The 11,655-nt window shown below is 44.5% G+C and overlaps 1 protein-coding gene across 1 annotated transcript in view; it reads left to right on the forward strand.

Moving 5' to 3' along the window:
* Window positions 1–11,241, forward strand: part of PDE8B (phosphodiesterase 8B) — a gene marked incomplete at its 5' end in the record, with an annotated part of 30,421 nt that extends 19,180 nt beyond the window's left edge. The window contains 6 exons of the mRNA XM_009574248.1: window positions 1,381–1,579; window positions 2,367–2,584; window positions 3,568–3,703; window positions 8,821–8,988; window positions 10,467–10,596; window positions 11,126–11,241. Of these exons, the coding sequence (XP_009572543.1) occupies window positions 1,381–1,579; window positions 2,367–2,584; window positions 3,568–3,703; window positions 8,821–8,988; window positions 10,467–10,596; window positions 11,126–11,241 (967 nt within the window). The remainder of the gene's footprint in view (window positions 1–1,380; window positions 1,580–2,366; window positions 2,585–3,567; window positions 3,704–8,820; window positions 8,989–10,466; window positions 10,597–11,125) is intronic.
* Window positions 11,242–11,655: the final 414 nt, after the last annotated feature.

Consider the following 11,655-nt stretch of genomic DNA (forward strand, 5'->3'; position numbering starts at 1 on the left):
CTCGAAAAAGAAGGCCTCTCCCCTCCCTCACCTAAATCACCCTATGATTTAAGAAGCTCTGAGGCAACTGTGGCTTTTGGATTATAGGGATAAAAAACTGGGATGGAGGATAAACCAGTGACAGGATCAAGACCCTGAGATTTTAAAGCTTATGATGAAAGAAGACGCCAGTAGTTTTGAGGTCGTGCAGACCACAAAAATAATCATGTCATCCACAGAGAAAAATGATTTTCGTTCCCAGATGCAAAGAATTGGAGAGACTGCCAGGTCTCTTTTATTCTGGCCATTTTGGGAATTTGCATTTGCCTGGTTTTAATCTGCAGATGTGGCTTTTGGTTATGCTTTGCTCAGCTCAGAAGCCCTGTAGATGATCTTGCAGGAGTGAAAAATCCTGATAGAGAGGACCCTGTCACAGGCAACACGGAGTAAATGACAACCCAGAGTGGGTTTGGATTTAAGAATCAACACGATTAGAGATTTTACCCTACTTACTGTTTCACACACAGGCTCGTCATTGTCCTCCCCAGCCTTACATTCACCAGACCTCAAATTCCCTCTCCAGCCAGGAGATCACTGCTGGTAGGATTCGGGACATGTCAATTCTGTTTAGTCCAGCCCATGTCACTTGAAGCAAGAAAGTAGCAGGCTTCTGCTTGAGACTTCAGAAGTTCAGTTTTAGATGTTAACCCCCTACACACACACACACATGCACGCACACACAGTTATTCGCTGCCTGTTAGCATTCGGAATTAAGGGTGTGGGGGGGAGTTTACCATTGGCAGACTCCTGCCTCAGCTCTAGAAAGTGACCCAGTCCTCCTAAAGCTAGAAGACTTCACATGATATAGTAACCTGATGCTACGCGCTGCTCTGAGAAGCATCAATATACTTTGCGTATTGCCAACCTCAAACAGTCAGGAAGTAGAAATCTGGACTCCCTGAAGTCACAGGATTGTTTGAAACAGTAAACATTTGATGGTTTTTGAGGGCTTTTTAGCTTCTAGGATGTGCCCACATCATGTTCAAAGTCTGCTTTTCCTCCTCAGAAAAAAAAATGTATTTTTGATTGATTGACAGATACTAAAAACACAAAAGACTTTAGCTTTTAAGAATTTTTTCTGAAGCCACAAGAATTGGTGAAACTCGAGTGGAACTGTACCATTTCTACAAAAATAGTGTCTGAAAGGATGGTAGATGAAATAATTTGTAACCTTGTCCAGGCTTTTGAGAGGTTATATATGTGCAATTTAAAAATGTTCAACATTTCCCCCCCACCTTTTATTTTTAAGATCTTGTTGGTTTCTTTGTCAAAGCCATCACTCTTTAGAACGTCAGAAGTTTCTATTTTACAGTGGTGCTTTTTTCTTCTATTGTTTTTCAGGCCGTTAGTGTATTTGGGCTTAAAAGTTTTTGGCCGGTTTGGAGTCTCTGAGTTTTTAAACTGTTCGGAAGCAACGCTGCGAGCGTGGCTGCAGGTGATTGAAGCCAACTACCACTCCTCTAACTCATACCACAACTCCACACACGCGGCAGATGTCCTGCATGCTACCGCCTTCTTTCTCAGGAAGGAGAGAGTTAAGGTACAACCGTCACCTAGGAGACCTTTGGGCTAGGATTTCAGTGTGTTTACCATTTCATGTGTGTCATTCAAAAGTCAGATGTTTCTTGGTAACTGGCTGTTAGCAACAGCTCTTAATAAAGCTTTACAAAAGCTTTGGAGAGGGAGGTGCTGAGCTTTTCTCCCTGGGATCCGGTAACAGGACATGGGAATGTTTCAAAGCTGCGCCGGGAAGGTTTAGACTGGACACTAGGAAGCATTTCCTTACCGAGAGGGTGGTCAAACCCTGGAACAGGCTTCCTGGAGAGGTGGTCGATGCCCCAGGCCTGTCAGTGTTTAAGGGGCGTTTGGACAATGCCCTTAACATGCTTTAACTTTTGGTCACCCCAAAAGTATTGGTCAGGCAGTTGGACTAGATGATCGTTGTAGGTCCCCTCCAACTGAAATATCCTATCCTGTCCTATTCTATTCTAACAGACAAGCTGTGTAGGAGAAGAGTCAGCACAGAGGCATTCAAAGTGGAAGGACACCGCTAGAGGATCCATCCACCATTAGAGGATTTAATGCAAAGATATTGCCTGGGTGACAGCACAGTAAAAAGCTTTATTAAGGAAAGAGGGTTTGGGTAAGGGTCGGAGGGGGAGTTTTGGAGTAGGTAACCTGTGGGCACAGTGAGTGGAAAACAGTTGCAAGGAGGTAGAATCCCTGCACTCAAGCTTACACTTGCGTATTTGTGGGTACCTGCAAATGATCAGAAATTATTTACTGTAATTTTTGTGCAATGTCATAATTTTTCTCTTTTCCTCTAGGGAAGCCTTGACCATTTAGATGAGGTGGCTGCATTAATAGCTGCCACCATTCATGATGTAGACCACCCTGGACGGACCAACTCTTTCCTGTGCAATGCAGGCTGTGAATTAGCTGTCCTTTACAATGATACGGCTGTATTAGAGAGTCATCACACAGCACTGGCATTTCAGCTTACAACTAAAGACAGCAAATGCAACATTTTCAAGAATATTGATAGGTGGGTCTGCTGGAGAAGGGGAGTGTGCGTGTGTGGATTGCTTGTTTGGGGATTTTAGTTTGGGGCAGATTGAGATCCTACCTTCTAAACCAGAAAATATAATTTGAATAGAAACATTAATATTTAACCTCTTCCAGAATCCCATGTAGACATGATTTTTAAAAAGGCTTTAATTTTCTCCCCCAACCTCCAATTTGTACTTTTTGGAAGCATATAGAGATGTTTGATAATCTTTTATGGATTACATTGGCATGGTCTATTTGGCAGCCTCAAGGCTGCATCTTGACCCACTGCCTTTTCATTGCAGGAGCCTGGAAATTACTTTTTTGGGCCACGCTTTCCACCCAAGCAGCCAGGCACTGCATGCTGTGTCTGCACATGGCCCCATGCTTGCTGGCACTGCTGCATTCACATGGGTCGGAAAGGGGTGGTAGCGGAGGGAACTGAAGCTCTGAGAGAGCTGGAGGCACCCTGCTGCTGGGCATGCATATAGCCTGGGAGTTCCCATTGCATCAGCCTAGCTTTTGCAGGACAGGGTGGGAGAGAAAAGGATCTGAAAGGGAAGAGGCCTGACCCCAAAAAGGTAATTAATTTGTCTACCCTGTTGGTTTTGAAAAACCTGAGATTTGAGTTCCAAGATAACATACAGTGAGACGGAAATGTGTTAGTGCCATTCCTGGGGAAGGTGTCTTAGTGTCACAGCATTATGAAATTGAATTGAAAATTTCTATTGACTTCAGGGGATTAGTTTTCATTAGGTAAAAATAACAGAAAAAAGGCAATACAGGAATTCAGAGCTGGACGACCCCAGAGAGGCATGATCTAGTCCATTCCTCCAATCCTAGTCTGTTCATAACTCTGAAGGTGCCAGCTCATATGGATGAGACCCCAAACAGTGTTTGCGGCACTGTCTGCACAGGGACGAGGAAAGAACAGAGCTCTGTCTGGCAGGCTTGTGAGCAGGAACTATTTCTCTTTCCTAGAAATCACTACCGGACGTTGCGCCAGGCCATTATTGATATGGTTTTGGCAACGGAGATGACAAAGCACTTTGAGCACGTGAACAAATTTGTGAACAGCATCAACAAGCCAGTGGCATCTGAGGAGACCAGCCTCCACGTGAGTGCTTGCAGGACTTTACGCTTTCAGAAATTTCAATGAAGTTCTTCCAAGATAACTCTAAGTATCATTTTCATTCATGTTGTATTAATCTGCACTGTGCTAATGCCCAAAACACACAATTGGATTTGTGACCTCACACCTCAAAGTGTGAAAAAATACTTTTACTTTCTTGTTTTCTATGTCTGGCTCTGCCCTTAGCTCATTTAAACACTTTGTTTTATAAGCCTTGGTTTCAAAGCCATCTGGTGTTCACAAAGCATGCGGGTGGGTGCTTTCATACATGCAAAATTCTGTGCATGGAGCCAGGTCGGCACTTGTGCCTATGGCCCTGCCTCCAAACAGTGGGATTTGCCTAAGCCTGGGGTTACTGAGGAACCTGCCCTGATGGTTTTGTGTCTATGTAATCTGGAGCCTTCAAGACACGAGGAATAACTCCGTTGCTTCCTGAGACTTTTCCACCCCATTCCCATTCCTGATTGTACCAAGAAATGTCCGGGCCTTTATTCCTATCAGTTATACATCCTAATGCTCCATCACCAGACCGGGTGTATTTCATAAGATGCTTCTGGGTTTCCCAGCCCAGGCCCCTCTTTACTTTCTCTTGTTTCCTTTTGAGGTTGAGCGCTCAGTGACTGACAGGGTTCTCCAGGGCAGTGTTACTTACCTAAGCAAAGACCATCTTATCACACCTTAGTGAAAATAGTGCTTTGTTAGAAACATTGAAAAAAAAATCAAACCAAATTGAAGGTCAGCGAGTTTGCAGATGACACCAAGCCGAGTGGTGCGGTTGACATGCCTGAGGGACGGGATGCCATCCAGAGGGACCTGGACAAGCTCGAGAAGTGGGCCTGTGTGAACCTCATGAGGTTCAACAAGGCCAAGTGCAGGGTCCTGCACCTGGGTCAGGGCAACCCCCAGTATCAATACAGGCTGGGGGATGAAGGGATTGAGAGCAGCCCTGCCAAGAAGGACTTGGGGGTACTGGTGGAGGAAAAACTGGACATGAGCCAGCAATGTGCACTCACAGCCCTGAAAGCCAACCGTGTCCTGGGCCACATAAAAAGAAGCGTGGCCAGCAGGTCAAGGGAGGTGATTCTGCCCCTCTACTCTGCTCTGGTGAGACCCCACCTGCAGTACTGCGTCCAGCTCTGGAGCCCTCAGCACAGGAAAGACACGGACCTGTTAGAGCAGGTCCAGAGGAGGGCCGCAAAAATGATCAGGGGGGTGGAACACCTCTCCTATGAGGAAAGGCTGAGAGAGTTGGGGTTGTTCAGCCTGGAGGAGAGAAGGCTTCGGGAAGACCTTATTGTGGCCTTTCAGTACTTAAAGGGGGCTTGTAAGAAAGATGGGGACAGACTTTTTAGCACGGTCTATTGTGACAGGACAAGGGGGAATGGTTTTAAACTAAAAGAGGGTAGATTCAGACTAGATATAAGGAAGACATTTTTTACAATGAGGGTGGTGAAACATTGGAACAGGTTGCCCAGAGGGGTGGTAGATGCCCCATCCCTGGAAACATTCAAGGTCAGGTTGGATGGGGCTCTGAGCAACCTGATCTAGTTGAAGATGTCCCTGCCCACGGCAGGGGGGTTGAACTAGATGACCTTTAAGGGTCCCTTCCAACCCAAACTATTCTATGATTTTGTGATATTAAAAATAATTAAAAGTAGCTTCTGTCAGTTCTCCATAACTGGGCCTTTTGCACTGTAGACTGTCATGGGTGCAGAACCAGTCAGGACCGGTGGGATTTACAACTTTAGGGACAGCATTACGTCAGCTGAACTGACCCGCTTCTAGGGACCACTGAGCTCCATTCTCCCAACCGTTCGAGCTGAATATTACAAATGCTGCTGAACTTCACAGGTTCTGTGGACTTTTGCGCTGTACTCGCCAGCACTTCCAAGCTCTGGAGGGCTGTCGTGAATGAGTGGTTTAGAGGCCGCCCAAAGAATCACTGTTGACGGTATTAGCAGAAAGTGATTTTAATAGAAATTTTTAAAAGCGCGACTTAGAAGAGTTCGATGGCAAGATTCACTCTATCACTTACTACACGGATGAAGCATACAAAAGAAAAGAACATGGGAAGCTGAGAAGTCCTTGGCTAGTGTAAACACTACTTAGCAACAACTAAAACATCAGCGTGTTATCAACATTATTCTCATGCTAAATCCAAAACACAGCACTGTACCAGCTATTAGAAAGAAAATTACCTCTATCCCAGCCAAAGCCAGGGTATCGTGTTAGAACTGAGTTGGGATGATTTATACAGAGGCCGAGAACGAAAACATTGAGACCCTCCCATTAAGTCACAAGGTGCAGAAAGACCCAGCTGGATCTAATCTTAGTTTCAGACTTGGGCAACGGTTTATGTCTGATACAAAAAGGGTAAGGATACCCTCCGTTGAGTCACGAGGTTCAGAGTAGACCCGGCTGGACCCACCCCTAGTCCCAGACTTGGTCAATGGCACGTGTCTAAAGCAGTCTAAGGTTCATTCACAACCTTAAGATAGATCATAAGATTTTAGCAGACTATATTTGCTAGCAGGTATTTCCATCAATTCATACATGCACGCGAAGATGGATAAATATACAAAGATTTACCTGTTAAAAATCCCCCTCAAGTTCAGTGAAATACTCACGTAAAATGTTTTGGCATTTCTCAACGGGCAAAGGGTTGAGCTCAGGAGTATTGCAGCCGAGGTCCCGTGCCAGCCAGCAACGGTCCTCCAAATATCGCAAACTCGAGAGTTTGCAAACTCTGAGGAGCATTCATCTCAGACGGAGATTGTGGGCGCAGCCCGCTGCGGTCCAGGAGAGCTCAAAGGGTCTCACTTAGGACCACCATTTATAGGTGTGCAAGATGATTGACTTTAATCATCTGTAGATTTCCATCCTGGCCACAGTCCAAGGCAGTAATGACTAAAATTCTGAAGGTTTCAGTGTTGTTACAACTGAGCTACAACTCAGATAAGATGGCGCCTGGGCCAGGCAGTGGGAGTACTTTCCCAGCCTCAGCCATGCAAAGTTTCTGATACGGTCAAGGAGCGCTCAACCATCAGACTCAGTACACCAAGGCCAAGGTTTCATGGGAATTTCCGAGATCAACAAGCGGCCCAGGGAAAAGGGGGTGGGGGGGAATGCACCACCACAATGGCTCACTGGTGTGGCTCTGGGTTTGAATTACCCTGATCATCTTCAGTGCCAGAAGTCCCGCAGCACAGACGGACGTGGTTTGGGCACCCCTGGGGGCCCCTATCACTGCTTCTGCACTGCGCTCCCAGCTCATCGCCTGGCGCGGTGTTTCATGGGCTTGCCCTCGTGGCACAGGCTAAGCCAGGACAGTGGGGATCCCACTTTAGATCACAGCCCAGAGGAAAGGAAGGTCCACATTGGTGGGTGGCGTGGGATTACTCGCTCTCAGGTTTCTCTATACTTACATGTGGACCAGATAGCAGTTTGCTCCACCAATTTCTAAAAAAGCCCTCTGAGGTGTCACTGGGAAATGAGGCTTCTCACAGTGCTTCATTTCTCCCTCTGACAGCCTAAGCATTTTTCTGAAATGTTTCTTCCGTTTCCACCCTTTTAAAATCTCTTTAGTCTTCTGGCATCCCCACATTGGCCTGTAGGATTTAGATTCACGAGCCTCACTGAAACCGCGGTGTTTCCAAGCTCTGAACACATTTCTGGGAATCTCCCTTTTATCCCATGAATGCATTTGTTCCAGCACTTCCTAAAGAGCTTTTAAATGCTCTCCATTCATTCTACTGCAATCAGCTTTCCTAACCTATAGAAAACATTTTCTTTGACCCTCTCTCCTTTACCTTACTGGTTCATAGCAGAGGCTATTTTAAAATGTACAAGAGTTGGAGCACAGAACCACTTGTGTTACAGGCTTGGTTTTTTCCCCAGTATTACATTGTTCTGTTCCTTATTGTTAATGGTGGATCTTCCTATTTTTGATCTTGAACAGCAGTTAAAGAGCAGGGTTAATTTGGCAGCTCTTTGCTGGGCTACCCATGCTGAAAAAAATTAACTGCTAAACATAAAGTTAGAAGATTAATGCCTGAATTGGCAAGAGTCACTGCAAAATATCTCCCCATAAACCACAGAGACATTAATTTAGCCATGATGGTAAAAAGTATTTATGTTCAGTTTTTGACTCAAGAGTTGAATTTAGCAGTGGAGGGAGGCCATAATTACACAAATATATTATTTTAAGAACAGTGTTAATGCCATGTTGAGCTGAGGTGGAGGCTTTTTATTACTCAATAAGGAACGTAATATACCTGTGCCCTTCTAAACTGTTCAAGACCCAGAAAATGATGCCACAGCAGACTTGTAACAACTACTCTGTCCCCTCCACCCGCTCTCCAGAGCAGTCAATAAGCAGTTCAGCACTTTACAGCCTAGCAAGCAGAAAATTTCTGCATTTTCCTACTGTTAATCTCATAGATTATCTGAGACTTCATCCTAGCTGGTAACTAAGACCAAAAAGTATTCCAGGCCAAGGGTTCAAAATCTGGCACAAAGAAGGCAGTTTTATTTGCAAACATACTGGAACCGAATGGCACAGACCTGCTTTTCTGCCTGTAAAAGAAACAGTCAGTTGTGCAAGTCAGTTCACCCCCCCCGTGCCTGCCTCAGTTTTCTCATCTAGGAATGAAAACCAAACTCTAGAAACTCACCTAAATGAAACAGCCCCCTACCATCACCACCCCCAAACACAGCAGTGAGGCTGGTTTATCAGCTTGCAGTTGGTGGATGCGTCTCCTATCCTGGTCCTGTTCCAGAAGGGCAAGGCTGCGATGCAGAGAAGGGTAACTCACCCTAGCTGATAAAGAGCCTGTGACTCCTTTATTTCACAAACTTTGCTATTAATTCTGAGAATCTCCACAACTGTCATATGTAATGGGCCTATCATTAGTTACTTAGCAAGACTGCAGTTCTCAGACATCACTTTCTCCTCCAAATTCCTGGTGCTCTGCGTGAAATTAGAAGGTGTCAGGCTGGATGCCTGCTTACTGCCTAAATGCCATAGAGCTGATAACAATGCCCTCGCTCCTTGCTAGCAGGGATGCTGGCCACTGGCTCCTGTAACAAACTCTCTTTTACAGAGCGAAGGCAGCGACTGTGAATGTACAGCCAATATAAAGAATTTTCCAGATAACCAGACACTGATCAAGCGCATGATGATTAAATGTGCGGATGTAGCAAATCCATGTCGCCCCCTAGAGCTATGTATCGAATGGGCAGGGAGGATTTCGGAGGAGTATTTTGCACAGGTACGTATATTTTTGTAATTTGGCTATTATGTTATGTAGGAAAGTGCACTTCGGCTGGTCTGCTGTTCCACACGGGGTCTGCCTGGCATCACCATGGAGGCAAGATGGATGCTTTTCATCTGCAGTCAGAACCAGCCTCTCACTTTCATGCAGAATTCACCCCAGTCAAAGTTAGCTAGTTTGCTTTCCATGAAGCTTGCAGTGAAGAATGGTGGAAAGGAGGTTTTACACTTTCGACTTTCTCCGTCTGGCCAAAACAAAATTATTTCCTTAACTTCAGTCAATTTAATTGGCTGAAATTCAAGACTGTCACCATTCTAGCTTCTAGTCCCAATACCTTCCCTGAAAAGAGCCTGAAGATCCATGCCTCAACTGAATCATCAGGCTGGGCCTTTCTCTTCTAAAATGGCACCTGAACTATTGTCACGGTAGGCAGACAACGCGGCAGGCCAGTACTGCAGGCGTGTGGACAGTGTAAATGCTTATCACATGGGATCTCTCCAGACAGAACTGGAGGCTCAACTTCCTTTCTTAATACTCACTTTTTCTAACACAAATGCACCAGCTTCCTGAAAGTGAAACACTCTTCTAGTTCTTTATTTGAACAACTGATAGATTCTTACTTTTGTTTTCCACTAATGGCATAGGAATCAGCAGCTACAACAGGAGAGACAGAAAAGCGGGCATGCCTACCATCCAAATTCAGATCATACATGTGATAGTTAGGATCACTTAGGTTGTATCTCCCTAGCAGTCAAGGTATCATGAGCTAGCTTGAAATTGCCAACCTTAGGTACTAGCCTACCTGCAGCAATGTGAGGTGCTGAGAACTGTTCTGCTCTTCATTCACCTCATCTGGTAATTTTGGGGACTGCTCTGCTGCCAATTCCAGCATTGGGTGCTGCCTATACTACCTAAAATGGGTTTTTTTGTAATTAAATTCTAAGACTATTGAGGTGATTGGCTCCTCCACCATACTGAGTGCAACAAAACCATCCCTCTTCCAGCTGTGGACACAGACTTAAAGGGCATACCCTTACTTCTATTCATCTTATAACCCGATACAAGCAGAGAAAGTAGCGACAGCAACATCCCTCTTACTTAAAAGACAAATGGTCTGAAACAGCCACTAGAGATGTGGAAAAAGGAGAGATCAAACCTGTCCTCTGCTAAAGGACTCTGCAACCTCATTTTCCATGTTTAGCTGGTGTGCCCTCACCACCCAACTAGAGCATTCTGCCTCACCAAAGCTAAGAGCAATCACAGCATTACAGTAACAGTACTTGTGAAAGGGAAGAGATGTTGATTTCAATCCCCGTTCCAGATGAAATAAAGCACATGAAACTAAGGCAGTTCACCTCAGGGGTTCTAAGGTTTGTCTCAAATCTCCTACTGCAATTCATCTAACCCCTGGCCTTTGCTACTTCAGCATGAAAGCCAGTAAGCTCTAGGGGCTAACTGGAGTTTTGTTTCCTTAGACTGATGAAGAGAAGAGACAGGGTCTGCCTGTTGTAATGCCAGTATTTGATAGAAACACCTGCAGCATCCCCAAGTCTCAAATTTCCTTCATTGATTATTTTATAACAGATATGTTCGATGCGTGGGATGGTAAGTACTTCTGCTTTTTTCTTCCTTGCTCTGAGGCAGAGATTTCTACAGACTAACATGAATAATCTCAAGTTGGCCTTGAGTCCATTTTTTCAGGGGCAGTATCCCTATATAAACAGTACAGCATTAGATCTAAGCAATGATGCTGCTGAAGCCCATTCCACTGCACACAACACCAGCTTTATGAAAGTTCAGCACTTATCAGACAATCTGTAAAGAAGGAAGGAGTAATGGCTTAAAACTAAGCGCTTTTTTCATCTAGGTCTTTTTTTGCTTTAGCAACATATTTCTTCTGAGCAGCAGAAAAGCCCACAGTGGTTGCACGTTAGCATAATTTAATAAAGTCATCATACATTAAGAAAGGGATTTGCTTGAAAGAGAAACAGACTGAAAAATCTTTCCCCTTTCAGCGTTAGCTTACAGCTGAAGGAACAAAAGAGAGTAGGAAAATGCCAATTTTAGATGGGGTTGGGCTGTTCTTCTGCCCGTTCTGTATACACAGTACAACTGTTCCTCCTATTCATTTCAGCATTTGCACATCTGCCTGTTTTGATGCAACACTTGGCTAATAACTACAAACACTGGAAAACACTGGATGAGTTAAAGTGCAGGAGTCTCAGGCTCCCATCGGAAAACAACAATTGACACAGGGCAAGAATAACAGACCTCTTCATCTACCAGTTTCACTGTGAATCACTTACTGACTCGGCTACAAGAGGGATGGTGTTTCCTTTCCAGTGAAATTAAGACTGCGTGGCAAGAAGGATATATTTTATTCATCACTTTTAAGCTTCTTTGAATCCTACAGAAAAATGTTTTCAAAAAGGCTACATAATCCACCAATTAATAAGTGCTCTTTGGAAACAACATTTTGTGACAGAAAATGTATTTCTGAAACTAATTTCTAATACTGAATATGCATTTGTCAAATCTTGTAATTGATACAACTGTATTCACTAACACTTCACACAACTGTTTCTCAGACAGAGGGGTAATCTAGTCACCAGCAGAGTAAGAATAGGTTGACAAATAAGCCTAAAAACTTCCCACTTATCTAGC

Source organism: Fulmarus glacialis, unplaced genomic scaffold (genome assembly GCF_000690835.1).
Source record: "Fulmarus glacialis isolate BGI_N327 unplaced genomic scaffold, ASM69083v1 scaffold11353, whole genome shotgun sequence".
NCBI lineage: Eukaryota > Metazoa > Chordata > Aves > Procellariiformes > Procellariidae > Fulmarus > Fulmarus glacialis.